At 44.5% G+C, this 26,859-nt stretch overlaps 1 protein-coding gene across 4 annotated transcripts in view; it reads right to left on the bottom strand.

The window, feature by feature from the left end:
- DIP2C (disco interacting protein 2 homolog C) overlaps window positions 1-26,859 on the bottom strand; it is a 353,066-nt gene that overhangs the window by 7,338 nt on the left and 318,869 nt on the right. For 2 of the 4 annotated variants that reach the window (XM_048510380.1, XM_048510382.1), the window contains 9 exons: window positions 22,229-22,352; window positions 19,564-19,685; window positions 19,227-19,338; window positions 18,822-18,931; window positions 17,519-17,649; window positions 13,648-13,816; window positions 11,751-11,921; window positions 6,012-6,041; window positions 3,475-3,536 (listed from right to left, as the gene is read on the bottom strand). In XM_048510380.1, coding sequence (XP_048366337.1) covers window positions 3,475-3,536; window positions 6,012-6,041; window positions 11,751-11,921; window positions 13,648-13,816; window positions 17,519-17,649; window positions 18,822-18,931; window positions 19,227-19,338; window positions 19,564-19,685; window positions 22,229-22,352 — 1,031 coding nt within the window. The remainder of the gene's footprint in view (window positions 1-3,474; window positions 3,537-6,011; window positions 6,042-11,750; window positions 11,922-13,647; window positions 13,817-17,518; window positions 17,650-18,821; window positions 18,932-19,226; window positions 19,339-19,563; window positions 19,686-22,228; window positions 22,353-26,859) is intronic. The other 2 variants (XM_048510381.1, XM_048510383.1) reach the window with 1 other exon arrangement.

Genomic DNA, 26,859 nt, shown 5'->3' with positions numbered 1-26,859 from the left:
CGACCAGAACTGAACACAGTACTCCAAGTGCGGTTGCACCACTGCTTTGCATAAGGGCATGACAATCTTTGCAGTTTTATTCTCAATTCCTTTCCTAATGATCCAGCATAGAGTTTGCCTTTTTCACAGCTGCCATGCATTGAGTTGACATTCCCATGGAACTATCAACTAAGACGCCCAAATCCCTTTCCTGGTTTGTGACTGATAGCACTGACCCTTGTAGCTAGTATGTGAAGTTTGGATTTTTTGCCCTTAAGTGCAAACATCTCAAGAACAACAAATATTTTCTTCAATAAATAAAAAAAGTAATCTCCGTTTGTACAAAACCCGTCCGCTTTCTTGCCTACCTTGTAAGGGTAAGAATCTTTTTTTGCAACAGGGTTTTAAACTGCTAAACCTGAGCCTTTGGGGAGGGCGGTATATAAATATAATAAATAAATAAAAATAAAGAAGTTGAGGCTGGACGCTTGCCCTCTTTCCTGCTTCCAAGGTCAGTGCTTGTGAAGCTAAACCCTAACTACAAATGACCCAATGTTCTTATTACCCCGTTTCCCCGAATATAAGACATCCCCTGAAAATAAGACATAGTAGAGGTTTTGCTGAAGTGTGAAATATAAGGCATCCCCTGAAAGTAAGAAAGGAAGCATGCCCGACGGAAGCATGTTTGGAAGCATGCCCGACGAACAGAACACAGAAAAATAAGACATCCCCTGAAAATAAGACATAGAGCATCTTTGGGAGCAAAAATTAATATAAGACACTGTCTTATTTTCGGGGAAACACAGTATGCCCAGTGATTCAGAGTTCGGTATGCCGCTGTAGGCTAGAAAGCTGGCGGAAAAAACTTCACTTCATGCAATGCTTAACACCGAGAATGTTTAGAGGAGCAGTAATTGTGAATAGTTATGAAGGTGTAACAGACGGCTGCCAGATCCAGACCTAATATTTACATCCTGCCTTTCCTTAAGACTCAAGACAGCATACAATTCATAAATTAAAAACATGAATGATTTAAAAGCAATTGGCTAAAAAACCCCGAATACCCCCCTCCCACACATAACATGAAACACTGTGTGTATGCCCACAATACCTGTGGCCCCTTCTCCTCAAAAAACAGTACAAGGATTACAGGAGAAAATGCCATTTCTAAGACAGCCTTACACTTAGGGTTTGGTTGCTTCTCAGCTCCTGGAATATTTTTAAGAGTCCACAACCATCATCACCACCCATTTCGCTCATTTCCCTGATCTCTGAGTTTTGGTTTCCTATTTTCATCCCATGCTATTTTTGCATTCAACTTCCTTGGTTGATGTGCCATGTTCCCAAGCATTTTTTTTTTTTGAGGCTGTGTTGAGTCTACACCCACATGCTTTTTATAATGCCACGGCCATGCCAGGAAAAAAGATTGGGGAACAAGAAGAGGAATGGCTGAGATGTGATTCATGCAGTCCCTGCTGAAAATGTCACATGGGTCATATCCAGCGAGTTACGGAAAAGGAACAGGCTATATAAAGACCGTGACCCAAGCCATGTTCCTCTATGATGGACCTTTCATATAATGATTAGAGGAACACTATGGCTGAAGATGATGAGTTTCCTGACTCTCTCAATATCAAACCAAGCGCCAATGGACTACTGACTCACTTCTGTTGCAAGCAAGACACCGGCAAGAAGAAGACTTGGTGTTTATACCCCACTTTTCTCTACTTTTAAGGAGTCTCAAAGCGGCTTATTAACTCCTTCCCTTCCTCTCCCCTCAACAGACACCTTGTGAGGTAGGTGGGGCTGAGAGAGTTTGGTGAGAACTGTAGTTCAAGGTCACCCACCAGGATTCATATGAAAGAGCAGGGAAACAAACCAGATTAGAGTCCTCTGCTCCAAAGTACTACACCATGCTGGCATAAAGACTCTGGCCCTTTCCGGACGGGCCAAATACAGCGCCCTGGGGACGGCAAAAACGCCATCCCCAGGGAGCTGTTCGCATGGGGGGAGCAGCTGCTTCGCAGCCATGAAGTCCTCGCACCTCCCCAGCGCCTCCCCATGCCGTCCTTGTGCCTTCCCACCTCGCTTCCCAAGCGAAGTTGTTGGAAAACGGCGGCTTCCAGCCGCTGCCGCTTAATCGGCAGCGCTGGAAGGCGCCATCCTCCCTTTTTTTGCCTGATCGACCTATCGATTTGCTTAATCGCGACCGGTACGCCGCCGGAAGCCTGGGGACATCGCCTTCGCCCTGCGCGACCACTCCGGAGTTGCAGGGCAGGGGGAGGGCGTGTCCCCTGGCCTCGGTGGCGCACCAGACGGTCGCAGGGAAGATACGTCGATCGGGCAACGGCGCTCCGTAGCGCCGTCTTCCCGTTTGTTACCGGGGGTTGGGTTGGTGTCATGTATGCCGACCCAACCCCCAGCGTGGCCGTGCGGAAATGGCCTCTCTCTCAGAAACATTATATTCTAAAATGAAACCGTTTCTCTTAACTAAGTCTCTCACATGGTTATAAATGTACACAGTTTATTTTTTAGTGTGGAAGTAGTTCTGTCTCCTTCCTGGGAGACAGATAAAACTCTCATGAGCAGACAAGGTTATTCCTCTTCAAAGGCCAAGGCGCGGTGAAGTGTTTCTTTGCTGTAGCACCTGTGCCTGTAACAATTCTCCCATTATCATTCGATTGGGAAGGCAGGAAGAGGCACTGGTGCCTGGCTATTCTATTGAGTTCCCTGCATTCTAGACCGTGGCGACAAGTACCTCCTCCATATTTTCAAATACATTTTGCTGAATCAGTCTGCAGACACATACATTTGGAATCCAATAAAAAAGTTAACCCAGTCAATATGCTGGAGAAGAATGAAGCAATACAGCAGGTTGTAACGAATGTCTGCTGCCGAAAAAAGACTGGAGAAGAGAAAAGAACAGAAGGGTACCAGAAGGGTACCAAAATAAAGTATTTTATTGTAGTAAAGGGTAACCTGCAGACATAAACTTAGCAGAACTATTGTTCAGGTTTTTTTTCCATGTCAAAAAAAGATTGTGAGATGCCCTCCCTAGTTTCTGCCAGTTAGGACTACATGTTAAATGTAGACCGTTAAAGAAATCGTTCACATTTCCTTTCTATTTCTAAATGCACCCTCTACATGACTCAGACAAATGGTGCCGGGTCACATGACCCCCCTTGCTCCCCCAAGATACACCAGTGGTCATGCCCTTCTTGCAGGTCTTCTGTGCCATTCATTTATTTACTGCTTCTTTCACTTCTCACCTTTCTTCAATCACGGTTCACAAGGAGGGATGTACGTGAGGTTTCCCAGGAAAATTGCCACCCAGTTACTGACCAGGTTTAGCAAAATAACTGTTATGAAATATCTTCCATGCATGATCTGGGATGCTGGTCTAGACATACTCTTGGCATGATGCAACATGACAGTTTTTAAGCACGACCCGTGTATTTCAGTCTTGAATATAAGAGAATTAAAACAAAACTTTACCTGTCGTGTCTTAGGGCCCTCATGTCAACATACACAGTAGTTGGATCTGGCCCTGACGTCCCCTGTAAAAGAACAGCTCTCAGTTAGAACTCTGCCTTCATGCACTGATAAATGAATGAACACCTTGCATTATACTTACCATTGAAGTTAAGAATAGAAAACCAAAACCATAACCTCTAATCAAACAGATAATATTTTAATGCTTGTGTGTGGAGTGTGGACAGAAAATTAATTATATCTTACTGGGCCTACCCATTATCTTTTTAGTTACAAGTATACATTTTCAATTTTTTACTTTCATTGAAAACTAGCGTCCACAGAAACTTGACGCTAGTGAAAGGGTGATACAGCAGATATCTACGTAGCCACATACGACACATTTGATGAAATGAAAGAATATAGTAACAGCTGAAGAGACGCAGTTGGCAATGGCAGAAGCAAGTGAAAAAGGAGAATGGTTGAGCTCGCCAAGGCTCCCAAACACAAGCAAAAAATTCATTTAAGTAAACGGCATGAAAAAGGGCAGGAGGCACAATATTAGCTGATATGGACTGGAGAGACATAAGCAGTTATTCTGTTCCTTTATCATTAAAAACATTCAGGCCTGCTTCTCTAAAGGCACATCACTGCATCTACATAGTAATTCTGTATCTACCTAGTCATTTCTACATTCTCATGGGAAACCCCCAAGTTTGCGGAAAAATATGACCAAAAGTAAAAAACAAACACAAATACCCGAAGAATGGCTTGAGGATTCAGAGGCAAGTATATTCCAGAAAGGATGAAATGCTTAAAAAATGGGGAGGAAGAAGAAATCGGCCCGTTCAAGTCTAGGAGAACGCAGAGAATCTTCCAAAGGGAAGCTTTCAGAGAAGGGTTTCCAAATTGTTTATCCTTGCCCCCCTCATGATTCTTTGCAGTCTTCCCAGCTTGCGGTCTATAGATGAAACACTGCAGCTGCTCGTTTGACAGATGTGCCCACCTATTGCCACACCACCTTTGAACCCCCAATAGTCTTTTTTTCCCTGCATTTACGTGCTTAAGTTCTTGAGGAGTCGTCCTCTTGACTTCCAAGGTTCTGCGGCACGCCTCACTGCTTGTCCAGCAGAAAACTAGAAGACCATTATTTACATGTTGGGATAAGTTTCATCCCCACCATTTGTACCGGAAGCATGACAAGCAAAGCATTGGTTTCTAACCACCTTCACAGTGGTGGGATCCAAAAATTTTAGTAACAGGTTCCCATGGTGGTGAGATTCAAACTGTGGCGTAGCGCCAATGGGGCTGGGTGGGGCACGATGGGAGTGTGGCCGGGCATTCCAGGGGTGGGGCATTCCTGAGCGGGGCTGTGGCAAGGACACAGCTGCTGCGCCGGTCCTTGGGCGGGAAACGAATGCACGCAGGCGCAGGCTGCCACGCACACCGGTGCACCTCCTGCTAGACTGCTTCAAGTTCTGCGCACTACTGCTGAGAGAAGGGGCGTAGCTAAGGCAAAAATCACATGGCAAAATCACCAATTAGTAACCCCCTCTTGGCACACACAAATAATTAGTCACCTACTCTCGGGAACCTGTGAGAACCTGCTGGATCCCACCTCTGCACCTTCAGGATGTCATGATGGTATTGCAGTTTTGTATACCAACAACTGACGGGCAAGTCACATGAGATTTTTTTAAAAGATGTTGGACCGCCCAGTCCTGCTCACCAGAACCTCATGACAGAGACTGAAGAAAGAGCCCAAAGGAATCCACGAGGGGTTCTGGAATGGTGATTACCGGTAATTGACACACAGTGATGGTTAAAGAGAACACACAGCGGCCCTTCTGGGTTTCTGCCATACTTGCTGGCAGGTCATTTGCCCTGGGCTCCTTCTTTGTACAGGTTAGTCCTTTAAAACCACAGAGGGCAAGGGACACATCTAAACAATGAAACATTCATTGAACACTGATGAACACCCCACCACCAAGACAGCCAAGAGAGAACTACAAGGGCGGCAACATGCAATGTTAGCCTTCTTCTGGTTGGTGGAAGTTTGTAAAAAAACAAAAACAAACCACGACACAAAATCCTACTTAGTGGCTTACAGGGTGTGGTTTCGAAAGCGCTAATAGATTTAACAGTGTAACAGACTAGCTCAGAGTAGAGAAGCTCATTTCAAGCATCGTTAATTTGGGGGCGAGGGGACAGAGAGAGAGGCACTGTATAAATATTACCTTAGGAAATATTTTCATAGTTGACCAGACTCAATTTATAGAATCAATAGAACCAGTTTGAACGTTAAAGCTAAACTGAGTTCTGTGTGTGTGTGTGTGTGTTAATTTCACTGTTAAATGAACTTGCAGTGAAACTTTGGCTGAACGTCTGTATCCCATAAACACCTGAGGTGGGGTTTCCTCCCTACCCCACAGCCAACACCGCAAGATCGATGGACTGCGTCCCCCGCGCACAGAAAAAAAAATCTCCAGGCTCTATCCAGTCTGTCTCACTGTTAGGAGCGAAGAAGTGGAGGTTTTTGGGGGAACATGAAAATCCCCTACCTGCTCAGCCAGCTTCCCCAGCCTGTGTGGCTACAGCGGCAGGAACAAGAGGGACACAAGGGGAGGAGGAAAAACAGAAACACATAGAGGGGAAAATAAAAATAAAAATGGGGATGGAAATTGGGAGGGAAATCAAAAGGATAAATGCAAAAAGCAGGAAGTAAAATGAAAAGGAAAAAAATCATGTCAAAGAACACAAATCTTACAAATCAAACCATCACACCATTACAGGTTTAAAAAGAAAAAAAACACGAGGTGTCAACCTTTTAATAGAGCAAACAGAGGAGTCAGTAATAGGTCTGTCCACCTCTGACAGACACACAAGAGTTAAGCAGTTTAAAAGACTACAGACAGCGTGGTTAGTGGACAGCAAATCCCAAGCCCCCACTCAATCTGTTAAGTCAGGCCTAAGGAAATTCTACAGCCTAATAATGCCATTCTTCCCAAATTTATGTCTGATGCGAAGGCACACCTGTATCCCTGCCCCCCAAAAGTCTGCTTTTAGAACTACTTACTTTCAGAGGAACCTAACCCTCTAACTTTCTGTATATGAGTCTCACTATCCCCCAGCAGTTAGGGCCGTGGTGGCGAACCTTTGGCACTCCAGATGTTATGGACTACAATTCCCATCAGCCCCTGCCAATTGGCCATGCTGGCAGGGGCTGATGGGAACTGTAGTCCATAACATCTGGAGTGCCAAAGGTTCGCCACCACTGAGTTAGGGTGACTGACTCATCCAGCCACAGCTAATACAAAAAAAGAAAGGAAAAAAAGTGGGTAGGTGGGAGAAATCATGTTTCTATAGTTAGAAGAAATGGTCAGAACAGAAAAGCATGCAGAGTTGCAATGGCCAACCTCCTTTAATGGTTGGTACATGGGGCTCAAAGGTGCCTGTGCATTTTAAAAAAGGCAGTTCTTCATGGAACACTAGCCCGGCCCTGCACAAAATCCAGGAATTACCAGTTAAGCAAGTTTAAGAAGCATCTTTATTAATAATATGCGGTTTTCAGGATATGCTACAGTTCTTGCAACAAAAAAGGTAACTCCTTGTTCTCCTAAAGCTTTAAGAAAAGTTGCATAGATCTGCACAATGAAGCTGTAACAAAAAGCATATTTATACTATCCCCCACCCCACCACACACACAAAATCTCTTACATAGAACTGAATAAAAATCAAGGTTTCTTTGTAGTTACTGGACAATCAAAACTAAGCTATAGAACTGAACACACCACAACTACTCCGCATTTGACTGCTTAAGCCGTTATGGAAAGTTTGAATAGACAAATAAAGCACACACAAAACATCCTGGACTGATCTCATTCATTCTGCAGATCAGAGGTCAACAAATGACAACTCCAAGTTAACACTTTGCCTATCCCCTCCAATTGCTGCCAAAAGATACTCAGTTATCAATCTTAGCGGCAACTGAGAGGTGTAGCGATACTGTATTGGACCGTGGGCTTTGGTAGAAAGCAACAGACCAAAATTCAGGGTCGCTATTTGCAGTAGACTTGTGGCAAAAACTCCTCACTGAGCAGGGACAATGGTCTCTTATAGATACTACTAGACAGAGGTGGGATCCAACCAATTCTCACCACTTCTCTAGAAGTGGCTACTAATTTTTTCTGAGTGCCGAGAAGGGGTTACTAAAGCAACCTCCCTGCCCAATAGGGACTGGAGGTGCGTGTGTGCGGCGGCGCCACTGTTTGAATCCCACCACCATCGGAACCTGTTATTAACATTTTTGGATCCCACCACTGCTACTAGGCCCTCATATAAGAAATCCTGTGGTAGGCTAATTTTTTTCCAAGACTGATAGACCTGCATCTGAGCGATACAACTTCAGATCACAGGAGAGGGTCCACATAACATAAAACTCCTCCATACAGGCATTTCTTCAACACAGTATACCAGGTGTCAACCTACTGTTTTCCCATGTTTACAGCTCACCCTGGAGTGGAATCTGGGCAATCCAGGTTTGAATCCCCACTTGTGCCACGGAAGCTCAATGGGTAACTTTGGGCCAATCGTACCCAACCGAACCCAACCTACTTCACAGGGTAGTCATGAGATTAAAATGGAGGAGAGGAGAACAACGTAAGCTGCTGTGGGTGCCCCATGGGGAGGAAGGCAAGGTCTACACGAATTAAATACATCATACAGACAGACAGACAGACACACAACAAGGAAAAAGGTTTCGGCAGCTTCATTCCTACCTACGGTCAGAAATGATAAAATCAGGAGAACAGGCTTACTACTTCAATGGCAACCAACAGACCAATTCTGATCGGGCAGGCACACAGGGACAGCGCTGCTCCAGCGCAGCCCTGTCCTCTCCAAAGGGCTTCCAAGAAGCGTGGGAAGCCCCCCAAAATAACCAAAAAAAGTTGGCAAAGATCCCCCATAGAAGATATGGAAGATATGCCATCTGGTGTACCTCTGAGGCTGCTCCATCGGCACATTGGGGGATGGGGTGAGCAATGGAAGCTGACTAAAGTTTGGTCACACCCCTGGCCACGCTGATACAGCTTTCTGTTCCGACGGGTCTAGGACAGGACAGTGATTTCTAAGTTGAGTGCCATGGAGCCCACCTGCCAGTCAGCCCACCCACCAGGGCATTTGCCCCTTGCACGGGCTCCAGAGGTGGCTCCACCCCCCCCCCCCCAAATTGGGCTGACTGCCTCGTAGCAGACAACTCCATTCCCAAAGCTCATTTTCTTCCGCAATGATTTGCAAAATATCCATTGCATTTACAGATACAGCAGACACTAACCATCAGGCCTAGTAATTATTGCACACCACCATACTGGCATAAAATGAGGATGTCCAGTCCATGGGGGAAAGGAGAAGAGTACAGTCCCAGGTACTCCGATGCACCCTCCTGCCCCATTACATCGATATTTCCACTGTTGTGCCCCCGAACTGTTCAATGAGACTTTGTGTCCAAATGATTTCCTTTATTTGAAACAGCATCAGGATTAAGTATTCAGGCTTCTATTGACAGAACTAAAGATTAGGAGCCAAAACAGCTTCCAATATACCCTCACTCCATCCCCCCCCCCCTTCTTGACATCACCCTCCGGTGCCAGTTCCAAAGGGGGAATAACACTCCTCCATTCTCATGGGAAGGCCAAGGGACAGCCTTCACCAAAGCAAAACAACCCATACTCCCCAATGCTTTGAAGCATTGAAGCCGGCTGGTGTCTAATGAGATTAGCCCATGCCTAAAAGTGAAACTAAAGAGCAAGCAAGAGATAGCAGAGGATCCCACATCCCGATCGGGAGACATGACAGGATCGGTCTGGAACAGGCCAGATCATGACATCTACCAGCCGTGTTTTTGATTGGCTTGATCAGGTGTGTTTTTTTTAGTGCTCACAACCTGTTTATTTGACATAGGGTTTTCCGTACGGTTGCTTTATAGTTGAAAACCAGAACCTACAATACATTGTTGCCCTGATCCTTCACAGTTATGGGGAAGGAAACATACTCTCTTAACATCTTGGGCATGATGTGGGACTAATCAAGCTCTACACTCCTAACGATGGTTTTGCATCCTCACTGAAGACTGCATGTTTGGCTCTTGATTTCACAACAAAGCAACCCAGTTACTAACAGGTACCAGATGGTTTGGGTAAATTAACGGCAGTCTCAAGCAGCAATAATCGTATCAATCCTGGATGTGCCTTAATTACAGCAACTCTAATTGTTCTTGTGGTCAGAAAAGGAAGGCTTGGGTTTTTTTTCCCAAACACACTAGACCCGTGGTGGTGAACCTTTGGCACTCCAGATGTTATGGACTACAATTCCCACCAGATGTTATGGACTACAATTCCCATCAGCCAATTGGCCATGCTGGAAGGGGCTGATGGGAATTGTAGTCCATAACATCTGGAGTGCCCAAGGTTCGCCACCACGGCACTAGACCTTGATTTCAATGGAGGTGGCCATACCCATGAAGCAAGATGTGACCACTAGTTTAGGTGGTGGATTTGGATTAATTGTGGCAGAGCTGGAGACATAATAAACAGGCAGAGAATGATCAGCTGGGATACTGGGCCTCTATCAACCCTCCTGAAAGAATGAGAAGCTGAACTCCATGTTGATTCACTGAAAGGTGAGTGCTCTTTTCCACATCAACCATCACATTGGTTACTTTAGTTCTCAGGGATTTATGCACTCCACAGCAACAAAAGCCACATCCCTTTGTCCAAACCCCTAATGGTACGCCATTGAACTCAAAGATCACTATATACTGGAGTGCTGTGTGGTTTCCGGGCTGTATGGCCGTGTTCTAGTAGCATTTTCTCCTGACGTTGTGCCTGAATCTGTGGCTGGCATCTTCAGAGGATCCATACATTGATCCTTCAACAATACATTGATCACTATATAGCTCAGGTTCTCTTTAAGTAGCAGGAGTAAATCCACACAGGTATGAAAATGTGTCTAGCACTGAAACTTCAGAGGGAAATTTTTTGTTTATGCAGGAGATTTAAGCACTTTAGAGATCCATGCATGAATGTAAGCGGATGTTCAGGTAGAGCAAGTTCTGTCCCATCAGTAGTTTGAAGTCAGCAAGATCACATGACCACATTCATAATACAGTATGCTCTCAGAAAGCCATCTCCTAGTGATGATTCAATAATGTCTCCAAAAATTTCAAGTAAAATAAACTAAAAGCCATATTCAATATGTAAGGCAAACGTCCTCAACCTTTTAGAGCCTGTGGACACCTCCAGGATTCTGACACAGGCTGATAGGGACAACCATAAAATGGCTGACGTGCGATACCTCAAATACCTCACAAATAATACAATATAATCTGGCTTATTTGTCATTGTCCAGAAAAGCATTCACTCCTCTTCCAGAAAAAGCAGGTGTTTTCATTGTAGCATATCTAGAAAACACCCAGATATTGGTCGAATCCCCACTACCGTCTTAGCCGGGTTTCAGAACACAAACTAACCAGGTTTGAGGTCGTTTGTGTTCTGAAACCTGGCTAAGAGGGTAGTGAGGATTCGACCGGGGAGGTCGCCCCTCAAATCTGGTTAGTTTATGTTCTGAAACCTGGCTAAGACGGTAGTGGGGTCAGACGTACCCAGTTCTATTGCTGTATATGAGAATAGTACATTCAGGTGGGTAGCTGGGTTGGTCTGAAATAGCAGAAAAAATTCTTGAGTCCAGTGACACCTTGAAGGCCAATAAAGTTTTATTCTTGTTGCAAGTTTCAGTTTCTTTTTGACAAATGCAAGTTGAAGTTCCTTGTTCAGACTGCTGACACTTGTGGCCATTCTAAATGGCCCAGCTGAGCTCAAAAATGGCAGTCCAGTCTAGAGGTCAGAACTGCCCATGCTGTTTGGCCCTTACAGCACATGCACAAAATGCATGGCCATTTCAAATGCAAGAAACTAGTGTCGAGACATTCACGCAAAGTCTTGGAAGAAGAGCTAAAGGCAATATGAACAAGACTGGCATTATACAAGCTATTTAAAATGTATACACCAAGTTCCTTTTAAGTCTGGGGAAGAATAAGTGCCATGGAAGTAGTAGAAAGGCTTAATGAAAAGTGTTTGTTAACCAAAATATGGAAGGATGAGGTGGGATGTGTGTTACTAAGCATTATAAAACAGGAAACACCCAGTACCGCATGCATTGCCTAACTGAGCAGCTTTGTGAGAAGCACAACCACGCCGTTACAGGATGTCTTTTAAGACTTTCCTAAGAACAAAGAGTCTTACCTGCAAACATATGGCCAGGTTAACTCTGCAGCCAAACGATGTGCTCACAGCCCGGGGGTGAAGGCCCAAATCTTTGAAAAGCTTTGAGAAAGACTGCGTCAGAGCGATCCGAGGCCGTTCTTCTGCCACGACCACACATGTCCGTACCCTTGAGAGGTCCAGTCCTCTTTGCTAGGAACGACAGGGGAAGTTATTCCCAAGAGTAAGTTATTCCTAAGTTACCTTAATAAGATTGGCATTATATAGACTGCTTAAAAGTCTCACACCTTTATATTTTACAGAAAATCAGCACAAGCTCAAGAAGAAATACTGCTGCTTTCGGCAGAGTACAGAACACTAGCAGTTTATCAGCAAACGACGGCTAAAGGCTGACCACGTTAGCACACCTGTGAAACATCCACCTATACTCCAAAAGGGTATACCCCATTTTTCTTCCAGGTAGCTTATATATGGCTCCCTAGGTAATCTTCAGGAGAGACAGTGCGTGGTATAACCTGATCTTGTCAGATCCTGGGAACCAAGCAAGATTGCTGGTTGGTTAGGAGGCTACTAAGGAAAACTGCTGAGGAATGCAATGGCAAACTACCACTGCTTCTCACTTGCCTTGAAAGCAACTTGCTGGGGTAGGTCATAAATCAGTTACGAGTCAGAGGCACTTATGTAGGCATCTCCCCGTATTGCTCACAGAGGGCTCTTCGGTCCTCTGGTAGTAATCTCCTGGTGGTCCCAGCCCCATGGACATCTGATTAGCCTCAACCAGAGCCAGTTCTGTTTTTTGGCCCTGGCTACAGCCTGGTAGAACTCTCTGTCAGGGGAGACCAGATACCTGTGGGAGTTTAACCAGTTTTGCAGGGCCTGTAAGACAGAGATGTTCCACTTCTGGTTGAACATATTTTGGTTGAGGCAATCCATATGTCGAATCCACCTTGTTTGCCTTCCAAACTCTCCTAACATTTCTCCTCACATTTCAAGAAAGTTAATTATGTGGATGCTGGGATGGGGGATTTTAGGTGTTGATATTTGACCAGAGGCCATCTTTATCATCATCATCATCTTCATCATCTTCTACTGGAAGTCCCTGGCCCCTTGATGATGCGACCTTTACGGCTCTGGCCCCGGCCTGGTGGAACACTCTCCCTCCAGCTGTCCTGGCCCTGCGGGATCTCGGCGATTTCCGCAGGGCCTGTAAGACTGAGTTGTTTCACTGGGCCTTTGGAGAGACCAGTCGCTGAATTGTGCCCCCTCCCCCTGTTCTCCTGTGAGGGTCCCTTTACATCTTTGGGACCCACCATGCCCCCCTCTTCCCTCTTCCCTCGTTAGAAGGATTTTTAAGTAAGGATTTGCGGGACGCCAATTTTATGTAGCAATTGGTGTTTTAAATTAAATTAATATTTTGGAGTTTATGGGGCTGAGTTCTTAATGTTAGGTATTATTTATTAGTTGCTATCTACTCGCCCTTTTGTTATTGTATTTTACATTGATGTTGTACACCGCCTAGAGCCCTTCGGGGATGGGGCAGTATACCAAATTGAATTCATCATCATCATCATCATCATCATCATCATCATCATCATCATCATCATCATCATCATCATCATCATCATCATCATCATCATCATCATCTATTATATTTCATAGACTGCCCAATCCCCAAAGGGCTCTTATGTGTTTTATTATAATTAACCAGTTAATATTTTAAAGCTAAAATAACTGTATATAAAATAACTGTATATATTAGTGGGAGGGAACGCTACTGCCTCCGTTGAAGATTTTTGCTCTCGCTCCTGGATGAGTTTCTTCTTGCTGAATGCATTCGAACTCACACAAGTTACACATCAACAATGCAAAAGGTGATATTATGTAGGGGAAAGGCAGAGAGAAAACCAACCCAGCTCACCTTCAGAGATTCTGTTTGTGAACCCAGCCCCTTGGTACAGAGCTCCATGACCGAGTAAGAGCAAAAAGTGTCTCTCACTTTGTACTGACTCACAGCCAAGAGCCAGAGCGCAGGTGTGGTCTCCAGTTCTGAGGGAGGAATCAAAATAGACTGGTGCCCTGAATAAACGCTGCAAAGATATAAGATTTGTTAACATACAACTGGAAACCTGCTTTTAGAAGACTGCAGATGGAAAGGCAGCTGTTTCTGGCAGCCACAGCTACCTAACCTTGTATGTTGCAGAGTGCAGAATTAAGTGACCGAGCGAGTATGTGGAGGCCACTATGAACTACTCACACGGAGGCCGCCCTACCAGGGCAGACAACTCAGCAGTAGCAGGAAGAACAGTTTCAACTGCGAGGTGAGGACAGAAAGTCCTGTATGATGAGCGGCTATCCCAAATGCTTTGTGGAATGGCCTCCGCTTGAGGAAGATTTGAACCCACCGTTAGCACCATTCTAAACCTAGAATCCTAATTGGAAGGTAAGACAGCTGGACCCAGCTGGATACTCCAGCTCCCCCAAGGTAGAGTTGGAGCAACTGCACGTATCAGAGGATTTCCAGATCTGTTCACACAAGAACCAACTAGGATTCGTGTTGACATCTCAGACCCTCAACGGTATCTTGGACAACCCTGCTCCTATTTCACCCTTTGCTACATTAGTATAATTCACATAATGCCACCTGATTATTTTTGGTCACACCTTGACTGTATCTATGAAAAGAGGGCTCCCTATTTGCCAAGATTGGCTAATCTTTCCTTAGGCATTATTCTTACTACATGAATTCTTAGAACTAGTTCACATAGGCATGTCTATTATTTGATGAGGGCAACATCAAGCAATGGCTTGCATGTTTGAATGAGCCAACAGTTTGAGCATGTTTGAATGAGCCAATCACAACAGACGTACCATATTGAGAAAGGCTCCAGAAAGGTGGCGTATACATTTCCTAAGTCAATGATGTCTCACAAATTCAATGGTTTTCAGTGGAGTCAATGACTTGTGTATGTATGTATAAATGAGGCATTAAGAACTGAACTCTGGTATGTTTAGGAAAAGACTGAGAGGGTAAAATGGCCCAGGAACAAGTCAGAGCTGCAGGGCCATTCACCATGGACCAGTCTAGCAGTATTTGGCTGGTGGCAGTATAGTGGGAAAACATGAATAAGTCAACACCCTTGAAGGACAACACTGGTTAGTCTGAACAAAGAACCTCTTGTGGGGCTACTCAGGCTTAGCTCTGCTTGTTCCTGACTTCCAGAGGCATCCCAGGGCAATTGTCCACTGGTAGCTTTCCCTACAAAGCCTGGCCAGTGTATGCTTATGTGTGAATGAGGCCTTATTTTGTCCACAGGAAGAAAGCTTGGAACTACTTCATCAACCTGTCAAGTGGCTCCTAGCGACTAAAAAGAAAGTTGTACTAGTGATAAACGATCGCACATCAAGATCCTAGGCTGGAGTCTCGGGGAGAAAAAATAATAAGCCATGAACAAAATGGCTAGATCTGATTCTAATATAACAGCCAATTTTAAACCTTGCCTCTCCAGCTCAGCCTGTGAACCTATCAAGCGGAAGGTTGAAAGGTCAAAAGCAAAAACAATTAGCTAATTGAAAGCAATCACTAAAACGGGCCAATGAAAACACGAGAAAGGCACATTGTTGATGAACTTCAGCACAAACTGCAGAAAGAAAAAGCCTACGTGTCTCCATGATCTCACGTTGCCCTGATGACTTTTGCAATGTCCAGAATGCATCAATCTTTGACAAAGATCCCCAGGAAGTCCTGCTGGAGCATGTGGCCGATTGATAGGAATCTGGAGACTTTTCAATAGAGGCCTATTGCTCTGCTTTGCAAGGTTTCTTTTCATTATTATTTTATACCCTTCGGGACATAAAATAAAAACAAAACAAAAAACTTTGCAAAACCATGCAATATACTCAAGACTTACCAATAGGCCGGCTCCATGCTCCAAGTAGGTTTTCCTTAGTGGTTTGGAAGTCTCAGAATGGTGCATTCTGGGACATCGCAGGGGAGTAGACCTCCACAACTTCACAGAATCTACAATACAGACAAGTGATTAAGTTGTTTGGGCTGCTTTGCCTGGGATGGTGATCCCTCAGTAGATCGGGATCCATGATTAATCCTGACACTGCTGTGGCAGCGACCATTGGCAACGATATTGATCCTGTGTCCAAGGGGTCATTTTCCCTGATCTCATAGCTTGATTTGTTCATGGAAATGATCAAGAGGCTAATCAGAGATCACAGACGGTTGACAAAAGAGAGGGGAAAGTTCTGGTAACTGATAGGGCCAAGTGGGTTTGCGCTTTATCTATGTAAGAGGAAAGTAAGGCTTGTTGTAGGCTTTCATGACTGGACACAACTAGCTGTTGTGTTTTCTCCAGGCTATGCAGTCGTGGTCTGGTAGTTTTTGCTCCTAATGTTAGCATCTTCAGAGGCATATCACAGTAAGATGTAATGTGACGTGCTTCTGAGAACGCCAGCCATAGATGCCGGTTAGGAGCAAAAAGTACCAGACAACAACCACCCAGCCCAGAAAACCCACAACAGCCAGTATGGTTTGCTGTCTTGGATATGCCAAGTTGAATGGAGCAGAGAATTCCTTATAAGTCTTTGTAGGCCCAATTCTCTCAAACTCCACGCACAGTTCTGGCCAGTGGAACCTTGTCTTGGGCTCCTAAGCTTCCTCTTTTTCTTACATGTTCTGGTTCTTTCCTTCGCTTTTTGGTTTGCTGTGACACCCCTTGTGATACTCAAGCTGTGGTTAGTGCAAAACTGCCCTCACGTCAGAAACAGAAGTCAACTTCAAAGTGAGCTTTCTACTCTGGTGTGAACCCCAACTGTGGTGAGGGGTGGAATTGGAACAAATCCAGAAAGGAGGAAGGGAATGTGTTTGAAGTTTGGCCCTATGGTTTGACTAGGATGCTTGAACCAGACCACTGACTTGTGAAAGTCCTCAGCCTGTAAGCAAGTGTGCAGTTAACACATCTGTGTATTTTCTGCCTGCTAAAAGAACTAAAACTAGAGAGAACAGTTTCTTTCAAATGGTTTCCCTTTTGCTGCTTCCAGCACTGTCAAAAATAATCAATGAAGAGCGAAGACTCTGCTAGTGAGCTAGAAGCAGCTGAATACATCTGGGCCAGAGTATGTCACAGGTACTTAAGCCTGGGTGTGGCCAGAAGTGTGAGCCCTTAGCATCTTGGGCCATATACTAGCTTGTGGCTTGCAGCTTGCATTACCCATCCCAGTGAATCTGGTCCCACCTAGGATGCAATTGTTTCTGCTTCATTTTGTTTACTTCAATTGTATGATATAAATTGGCTATGCTATATTTTGCACATTTTTGTAGAACTCTTTGGGTTCCTCTTTGGGGGAAAACAGAGAAATACCAGGTCTACCTTGCATGTAAGCACTAAGATTTAGGAGTTGGCTGCTTGTACTTCCTCATACTTGAAGTTTTTTAGGCAATGTACACCTTGACCTCCTTGGAGAAAGGATGGAGAAAGTGCCAGCTGCTTAATTTTCAACTATTTGTGTTTGCTGGTGTATTTAATCATGTTTTCCTTGAGTACATCTCCTGGAAAGGCAACACAGAAAAGTTCCACATAAGGAAATAAGTAGAAGCTAGTTAAAATAAGCCAACTACGCTCTGACGTATGTTTTGTCATGAGTTTGTTTTTCACCTTATAAATCATTCTCTCTTCTCTGATTAGCCTGTTGATCACATGATCTTGGAGGGTCTTTTTTTTAGTGCGATATGTTATCCAGCAGAAACACCTGACAGGGAAGACAGAGTGAAAGGGACTTACCTACAGAGGCACCAAAGGACGAACCCAAGTCCACAGTAAGGGTCCAAACAGATAGCAACTTCTCTAGAAGGATAAAGCTCACACTGCAGCTTAATAGAACGACAAAAGGCACTAGTGGCTGCATGAGACATCTGGAAGAAGATAACATGGTGGCAATTACGATGATTAAGTGTACCGTACTACAGGCTCATTCTTGAAGTGCCACCAGCCCTCAACCCATCCACAGGATAGATAATAATAAGAATCAGCTTCACTTCTCTAAGTTTATTCACTTCTCTAAGATTATTCACTTCTCTAACCCCTGCCTCAAAAACACACAGATGAGCAGCAGTGGCGTAGGAGGTTAAGAGCTCGTGTCTCTAATCTGGAGGAACCGGGTTTGATTCCCTGGTCTGCCACCTGAGCTGTGGAGGCTTATCTGGGGAATTCAGATTAGCCTGTGCACTCCCACACATGCCAGCTGGGTGACCTTGGGCTAGTCACAGTTCTTCTGAGCTCTCTCAGCCCCACCCACCTCACAGGGTATTTGTTGTGAGGGGGAAAGGGCAAGGAGATTATAAGCCCCTTTGAGTCTCCTACAGGAGAGAAAGGGGGGATATACATCCAAACTCTTCTCTTCTCTTATTATTATTTATACATAATGAAGGCTAATATGCGTCCCAAGGAGCATATCCAAACAACCATCGGGGCAGACCAAGAGATGGTGACTTGTCGGTCACTCCGCTTTCTACTTTATGATCAGGAACAGTTGGAAATTTTACGTGCAGCTCTGAAGAGAATGGGTTATGTATACATATAAAGCTAAAATAATATTGGAAAGAAAAAGCTACAGCTCAGCGGCAGAGAAGGGTCCCAATTTTTCATAGAGGCCCCCAACTTTGCACAGAGAAGGGACCCAATTTTATCCTTTCAAATTCATCTCCGGTTACAGGGGCTCAGCTGAGGACACTGAGCTGAGGAAACCTCACAAGTGACCGAATTGTATAAACTCATTGTGACTAATGAAAACCACAAACTTAGGACCTCACACAACTACATTAAGGTATGAAAAAATACACACACCGGAGGCAAGGAATCCTTGGAAATATTCCTTTCTTTTGTCTGAGTAACAGCCACATAGGTAAAATGCATGAAAAAAAATGGGTTTCCTTGTTATAGATGCTTTGGATTTTTTGGCAGTGTGAACAGAGCTTCAAGTACCTGTACTTGTTTTCATCTGGTCACTTTTTTTTTCTACACTTTACATATATCCCCAGCCTTGATTCTTGTATGGCAACATTTAGCTCTGTTGCTGAATCCCTACCTTCACCCCAGCTAGCATTCCAGTTGTGGATACACTGAAATCAAGGTAAGCCAGCATGTCAGGGTTAGAAGGTTTGTAGATCTGAGGAGGCCGTTTCTTTGGCAAATCATCTGAGGAGGGGGGAAAAATGAAGATTATTATTATTATTATTATTTATTGGGTTTACAGACCGCCCTCCCCTGAAGGGCTCAGGGCGGTGAACAACATATAACAGAGCACAATAATAAATTAAAATCCAATAAATATAAGTTAATATGGCCCTAATAATAAACCCTATCTTATTAAAAATACAACATTATTAAACTTAGCATTAAACTAACAAGATGGGATTCAGCAGCCATTATCAAGTTGCAGAGATACTTCAAAAGCAAAATGTAGCAGTTTTCAGGGGGAAACAGCCCTTACCTGTGTCTAATATGGGGGGCCATGTTCTGACATCCACCGCGGCAGCTGCCTCTCGTGACCTCAACAATTTACATATTAATTGCGTTGTCATTAAACAGGCAGAACGACTGACCTGAGAGTTTCAGAATAGAAAACGTGAAAGAGGATTCAAAGTGCCCAACACAAAAAACGATTTCAGCACCATCTTTTGACACCACAGGAGAATATGCATGCAAAACTTTATCACCAGCTTGTTTTAAATGTTCCTTCGGTTAGCAAGGAAGAACACACGTAAAAGAAATTTGATAAGATCGCTTAAAAAAAAAGAGGAAGAAGTGTTTTGATATGAATGGCTGACCTCCACAATCATCTTCACCGTAGGCAACGTGGTTGCAATGTTTTGCGGATGCGGAGGTCGAACTGTTATAGGCACACAGCCTGCGTACAAACACCCGTAAAATGCAGCGATCAGATCTATCCCTGCACAGTGAAAAAAAGAAAGAAAGAAAAGGAGATTTTCTAAATTGAAGGGGAAAAGTAAAAAAATGTAAATTCAGTCATAGATACTTGGGAGACTGGCATAAATGCTACTTTTGGAATTAATAAAATGAAATTAGCAGCAAGGATTTTGAGCAAACTCCCTTTTCAATTGGGGTCTGTTAAGCTTCGCTGATCGTTTTCATTTTAGATGCTCTTTTAGGCATGAAAGCATCAAAGAAAGTCGTTGAGCCAAAGTCTGATGCAATCATTCTCAAGAGCTGGTTTAATTTTAGGGCAGCTAATATTTATGAGCAATGCACGGGAGACGTGGAAAAATAAATCACTGCAATACACAATTCTTTACTTTAAGATTCAATTTGCATTTTAGTTACACTTTAAAAATATTCAAATGAGACCGTCAACAAGTGAGATTAAAAAGCCGTAATGAAATATGTTATTACTTGGGGGAAAGAAGTCCTTGCTTACTCACTGGTGCCAGGGCAAGGTAGTTATAGAGACTCGTTACAATTCCTATAAGAGAATGGTGTGTGCATATCCATTTAGCCTTTGATTACTGTTTTTCCCATGCAACCAAGTCTCTTAAGGGTGGGCTCTGACCTGGATAACCCAGGTTAGCTAGACCTCAGAAGCTAAGCAAAGTTGTTCCAAGTTAGTAACCGGATGGGAGACCACCATAAGAACATAAGAACAAGCCAGCTGTATCAGACCAGAGTCCATCTAGCCCAGCATTCTGCTACTCGCAGTGGCCCACCAGGTGCCTTTGGGAGCTCACATGTAGGATGTGAAAGCAACGGCCTTCTGTGGCTGTTGCTCCCGATCACCTGGTCTGTTAAGGCATTTGCAATCTCAGATCAAAGAGGATCAAGATTAGTAGCCATAAATCGACTTCTCCTCCATAAATCTGTCCAAGCCCCTTTTAAAGCTGTCCAAGTTAGTGGCCATCACCACCTCCTGTGGCAGCATATTCCAAACACCAATCACACGTTGTGTGAAGAAGTGTTTCCTTTTATTAGTCCTAATTCTTCCCCCCAGCATTTTCAAGGAATGCCCCCTGGTTCTAGTATTGTGAGAAAGAGAGAAAAATTTCTCTCTGTCAACATTTTCTACCCCATGCATAATTGTATAGACTTCAATCATATCCCCCCTCAGACGTCTCCTCTCCAAACTAAAGAGTCCCAAACGCTGCAGCCTCTCCTCATAAGGAAGGCGCTCCGATCCTTCAATCATCCTCGTTGCCCTTCTCTGCACTTTTTCTATCTCCTCGATATCCTTTTTGAGATGCGGCGACCAGAACTGGACACAGTACTCCAAGTGCAGTCGCACCACGGCTTTATATAAGGGCATGACAATCCTTGCAGTTTTATTCTCAATTCCTTTCCTAATTGAATTGACGTTCACATGGAATGTTGCTGTGAAGTGGAAGGTTAGGGCAAAGGCTGTTTTCTTGCCTTGAAAATCCTACGGGGTCACCGTAAGTCAGTTGTGACTTGACAACACTTTACGTACATGCGTAAGGTGGTCGGCACTTCTAATCTCAATTTGTATACTGAAGAAGCAGAGGAGTCCGTTTCATCCATCTTACAGACTCTTTCTGCATGGGCCATTTATCCTGGCAGGTAGCCAGGAGTGCCCCAGGCCGTTCGCACAGCCCGGGGCAGCAGCCCGCAGTGGCGACCAGCCAGCCGCCCCCGTACCTGCATAGATACGCACACATGGTGGTGGTGGGGGGGGGGGAGAGGACGGTGCAACCACCATCCCGTCGGGGTCATTCTCTTGCTCCTGGCACCAAGGCAGGATATTTGAAAAGAATCACACATAGTGCGATTCTCAAATATCCTTAGGAGGTTTAAAGCGGGATTGGCCCAGTTTAGAATGGAGACCATGCAAAGTTCCCACCCAAACCGGGTTTAATCCCACACCCACCCCGGGATAATTGGCCCGTGCAGAAAGGGCCATAGAGAGGTACAGGCCCTTTTAATAGCTTTGCTATCAAGTAGCACATTGTGAAGATATGCAGTAGTTGAGTGACTGTAAATTCAACCTGAGTTGCAGTCCTAACCTTTCAATGGAATCTAGCCGCAACCACTGATTTCAATTAGATACATTCACTCGTGATTAAAACTTTTTTCCCAAGATTTAAACACGGTTACCTTAAACTCTACTAGTGAAACGCGGCTAACTTGGACATGGTCAAGATCAACGGAATTTATTTTCAAGCAAATATGTGCGATCTTAAGGACTCCCAGGAGTACAGAAAAACAGGCCCAGTTCCTGTATAAGTAAAACTTCAAAGTATGCATCGCCTCATCCCAATTTTTGCCTTGCCAATTTCATCAACCATAAACCACTGTTCAGAAGTGAGATTCTGGATTAACATAACCTTTCAAATCAATATTATTCAGACCGACGACACTCTGCAGCTTAGTTTTCAAGCCAAAGCTTACATTTACCACAGTGGAAGATTCCACACGGCCCACAGCCTTTACGGTTCTTGCTGAAAATATCTCTTTAATATTGTTTACCTGGAGGGTAGACCAAAGCAACGTGGTCGCCATCTTGTAAGTGACCCCTTTCCATCAACATAACTGCTATCTTTTCAGCTCGCTTATGTAGCTGAACACACGTAAGAGAGTTTGCTATTGTTCCCTGAAATTGGGGAAAAGGAAGAAAGACGTTCAGTTTGCATATCTAAAGGAAGAAGCTTTAAAGACAGATTTAGGCTGGTGGCCATGTGGTCTGAAGCAACAGGAAAAAATTGTTTGAGCCCAGTGGCACCTTTCAGACCAACAAAGTTTTATCATTGGTATAAGCTTCCATGCACACACCCACTTCTTCAGATACAGCTTTAAAAACATTATTACACAAACTTCTCATGCTGCGATCCAAAACTGGGTCAGTGCAGTAAATGCTACTCCATGCCATTCATTCTTTCACCCAGAATAAGGGCGCTTTCTGTAACCTTTGAGGAAAGTGAAAACCAGAAAAGTTTTGATGGGGTCATTCACCAAGACCAGCATAATGGTCCATCAAGACTACAACCCAAACTCCTGAATCAGGACAAGATCCCTTCAAGGTTTGGGCATGGCTAGTAGACTAGCCATCCATGGAGTTGTCCTCACTGTTATTCTGTTCTTCCACTCAAACAATGTAACAGTATTGGAAGGGGGACCTCATGAACTATACCATATGCTTGGAGAAATCACAGGAAATGGAGTCCTAACAATGCCGGCGCGATCCCCTGGCGGGGAAGAGGTCTCCCAGCTGCGCAGCTGGGCCCAGCCTTGAGTGCTGGCGAGCGGCGCCTCCCCCACATGACCAAAAGGCATGCACCCGGGGACATGGGTTACCCCATGTCCCTATGGGCAATACACCACTGCTGGCAGCCCTAGATGGTGGCATATATGCACAGTGACACGTAGACTCAATGTACCAAGAACTTTCTATGCTGACACAAGATATTTTGAAAGCAAAGAGGAAAGGTCAAAGAGTTTTCCAGGCCTCACTGTTCCCCCACCCCACCCACCGCCCCACGACCTCACCAGAAACACGAAGGACCCTCAACTGTATGTTTAAAGCTATTTAATCAGAAAATAAAATAGAATTAGTCCAGTTGGAGGAGCTCACCCATTACTAATCGCTATCAGCACTTCATCAATATAAGAGCCCCAACTGCTTTCTTTTGTCTTGGCTCATGAGGGAAGTTATTAACATAACAATCTTGAAAAAACAGAATAAAATAAGAGGAGCATGCATGTTCCTGGAAGCTCCCCTTCATTAACTTGTACAGGGAATGAAGCCAGCTGGCAAAAGAATCATTTTAGGAATCGGATGAATCAGTGAATGAGGGAGAGGCACCAAGAGGACAAGAGGAGGAACTCGGTGAGCCAAATATTTTCAATCCAGTTTTGCTAGAAATCATTCCCAAACCACGCAAGGGCACACTGCCCAACCTCAAGAGATAAACTTAAAAAAAATTTTTTTAAGGTTTTCTATGAGCTCCAGACATAAATGGGGCAGACCACTGTATTTCTCTGTGATTTATTGCTTTAGCTTTCCTGTTAACTCACCTCCGCTGAATGGGTAAATTCTATCACATCTCTACATAAGACGGAATCTATCATTCCCAAATAACTGGTTTGGCTTCTTCTATCTTTACAAGAAACCGATAATCCATCAGACACTGCCAAAATCCTAATTTCTGCAAAGATTACTGCCTTTCTGACAGTTTAAATGAAGACGTTTCTTGGAGCTTAATAGGTCATCTTCCACAAATTTCTCCACTGGGAGACAAAGCAACAGGCTACTGCTACAGTTCAGTGGTGCCGAAGACCCCCTGGTTCTAGAGTCATGTGTTGTTAATTCTTTATTCTTATTTGGAGGCTTTTCTAAACTTGGAATTAAAGCATCCTGTTTTCCTAAACCAGTTGGAGATGGTCTTGTTGCAAAAACTTCTTCTGCAGGGCTGGGAAACATATCCTCCAGCTCCAGTTTAGCTTCTAATGGAGTTCTAGAGTCAATGCACTGTGCACATTACTTCTCACCACAAAGTCTGCCCCTTTCAATATGCTGCAAGAACAAAACGGGAGATCCAAGCTTGCATTTGTATGATCTATAATGCAACTTTGATGAGGATCAAGGATAGCTGCCTCCACTGCACTTGGCGTTTTTCACAAGCACTAAAATATATTCCATAGAATCACAGAGTTGGAAGGAACCATACAGGTTACCTACTCCACCCACTGCATAATGCAGGATCAACCTAAGGTCGTCTAAGCCATTGCTTGAAGACTGCCAGAGGGAAAGCTCACCACCTCCCGAGGTAGCCCATTCACTGCAAAACTACTCTTACTGTAAATACTCTTACTGTAAAAAAAAGTTTTCCTAAATACTAGCCAGTACCTTCCTGCTCATAATTTAAACCCATTATTGTGAACCTTGCCCTTTGCTGCCAACAAGAGCAGCTCCCTGCCCTCCTCTAAGTGACAGCCCTTCAAATACTTAGCAATGGTGGCGAACCTTTGGCACTCCAGATGTTATGGACTACAATTCCCATCAGCCCCTGCCAGCATGGCCAATTGGCCATTGCGTCATCCGTGATGGGGAATTGTAGTCCATAACATCTGGAGTGCCAAAGGTTCGCCACCACGGACTTAAAGAAACCATGTCCCCCTCAGTCTCCTCTTCTGCAGACTGAACATTCCCAAGTCCCTCAGCTTTTCCCTGTAGGGCCTGATCTCCTACAGGGAACCATCCTTATTGCTCTCCTCTGCACCTGCTCCATCCTCTCCACATCCTGTTGGGGTGCGCCAACGGACCCAGTAGAGCCTCAGAAAGTGCACAGGAATGCCTGCGCCATCTGTCCCCTCCTGGGCTCACACACACACCCATCACGAGACCCCTCTGACTCACGGGTCACAAGATGCCCCAGACAAAGGGTCACAAGACCCCCAGGTATGGATTAGGCCCAGACAGGAACGTTTCCTCCCGCACGTACACAGCCCCAATGAGTCATGAATTGTGCAACCTTCTCCCGCTCTCCCGCCTTCCCAAACCCTTAATAAAAAGTGCCAGGGACCCCAGCTCGGCAGATTAGCCAGATCCACGGATCACGCTAGATCGCCACTGGCTTCTCTCCACCGGATCCTGATATCACTGTGTCTCGTCTCTTCATTGCGTCGTCCGTAACGACTTCAACATCCTTTTTGAAGTGAGGCCTCCAGAACTGCACATGGTTTAAAAATGTGAGAGCGTCCAAACAATCCGAAGGTTGAGAGATTAAACACTGCATACCCTGAAGCACTGAAAAGAGCATCAAGGAGGCTGGAGAGAAGGCCTAAACATCAGTGTCTCCCTCCCTTGGTCCTCCTCCAATGTCACAAGTGATCAATTTTATGGTTTTAATCGTGCATGGTTTTAATTTGTTTTTATTGCAAACCACTTTGGGAGTTGGTTATGGCTGAAAAGCTGTCCATAAATTTAGTCAGTAAGTAAAAGGAAGAATGAAGTAAAATAAATTATTTTTTTGTTGCCTGATCTCCAAGTTAAAACTGTATCCACTCTGACTACTCAGAATCCAATTCTTATTCACAAGGAGCATCTCTTGCACACACAACTCTGGAATTAATTTCACTGTTTGTCTTGCAAAGTGAAAGACTCATTAAGCAGAAGAGTGGGGAAGTCTACTATCGGCAATGACGGCTTTGATGAACTGAACGGCTCAATCACACAGATTTAAGTGGGGCTAAAAATCTGGCAGAAGATAATGGATTTCTTTACAGTCTCCTCATTAAACTTCAAGAGAAACATCACTGCGTGGCCAGAGTGGCTGACCGCGCTCCCTCAGCATTCTGGGAAAACAAAGTTTCCAGCCTGGGGTTTGGAGAGGACATGATCAGATGAAGGCAAGTCCTTTTTTGCTACTGGCACATTGCTCTCCTGAGGTCGTACAGTCTGGGGTAAGCCTAACTAACACAAGTTGTGCTGACAACTGTGATCCGGCACTTCCATGCTTGGAACTTAATTCTCATGCATGCATTACTCTGATCTGGATCAGGACCATGGCACGTTGACAGAGGAGGCTTCAGCCTTTCCTCCTGAGTCATTTTCCTGGCCCGAAAGTGCCAGGAGCTGCTATTTGCTCCATTGAAAAAACACAGTGTGTAAGTCCATCAGTACATGCTACATTTCCCCAGTGGGGCAAGGAGTGGTTCTCCTGGGTCATTCTAAGTTGGGAAAATGGCACAGGGGGAAGTCTTTGGCCCCCACCCCACAATCTCCATAGACCAAAGTCCTGTTCTTAAACAGGCCATCGTGTAACTGGGAATTAAGTTCTGAGCATAAAACTCCCAGACCACATCTTCTGCCTCTGGGACCCTACCTGGGTAGAAAGCAGGCATATATATGTTTTAAATAAATAAATCCTTCAAGCTGATCTAGTACCTAGGAAAAGTTTATTATATGACTAGGCCCTGAGTCACAACTAAAACTGATTGTTTCCATAGAAACAAACCACTCTTCCTGCTAGTTAGAAGAATTAGAACTTCCCACGATGAGGAAGGTGGTAGCGTCCCTTTCTTCACCAAACCTCATTTTCAAGAACAGTCCTATCCATGCTCATATTCAGTTACCGCGCCGGGGGGGGGGGGGGAAGGAA

The sequence above is a fragment of the Sphaerodactylus townsendi genome, linkage group LG11 (genome assembly GCF_021028975.2).
Source record: "Sphaerodactylus townsendi isolate TG3544 linkage group LG11, MPM_Stown_v2.3, whole genome shotgun sequence".
In the NCBI taxonomy this organism is placed as follows: Eukaryota; Metazoa; Chordata; class Lepidosauria; order Squamata; family Sphaerodactylidae; genus Sphaerodactylus; species Sphaerodactylus townsendi.
This window is presented reverse-complemented; position numbering and strand designations above follow the sequence as displayed.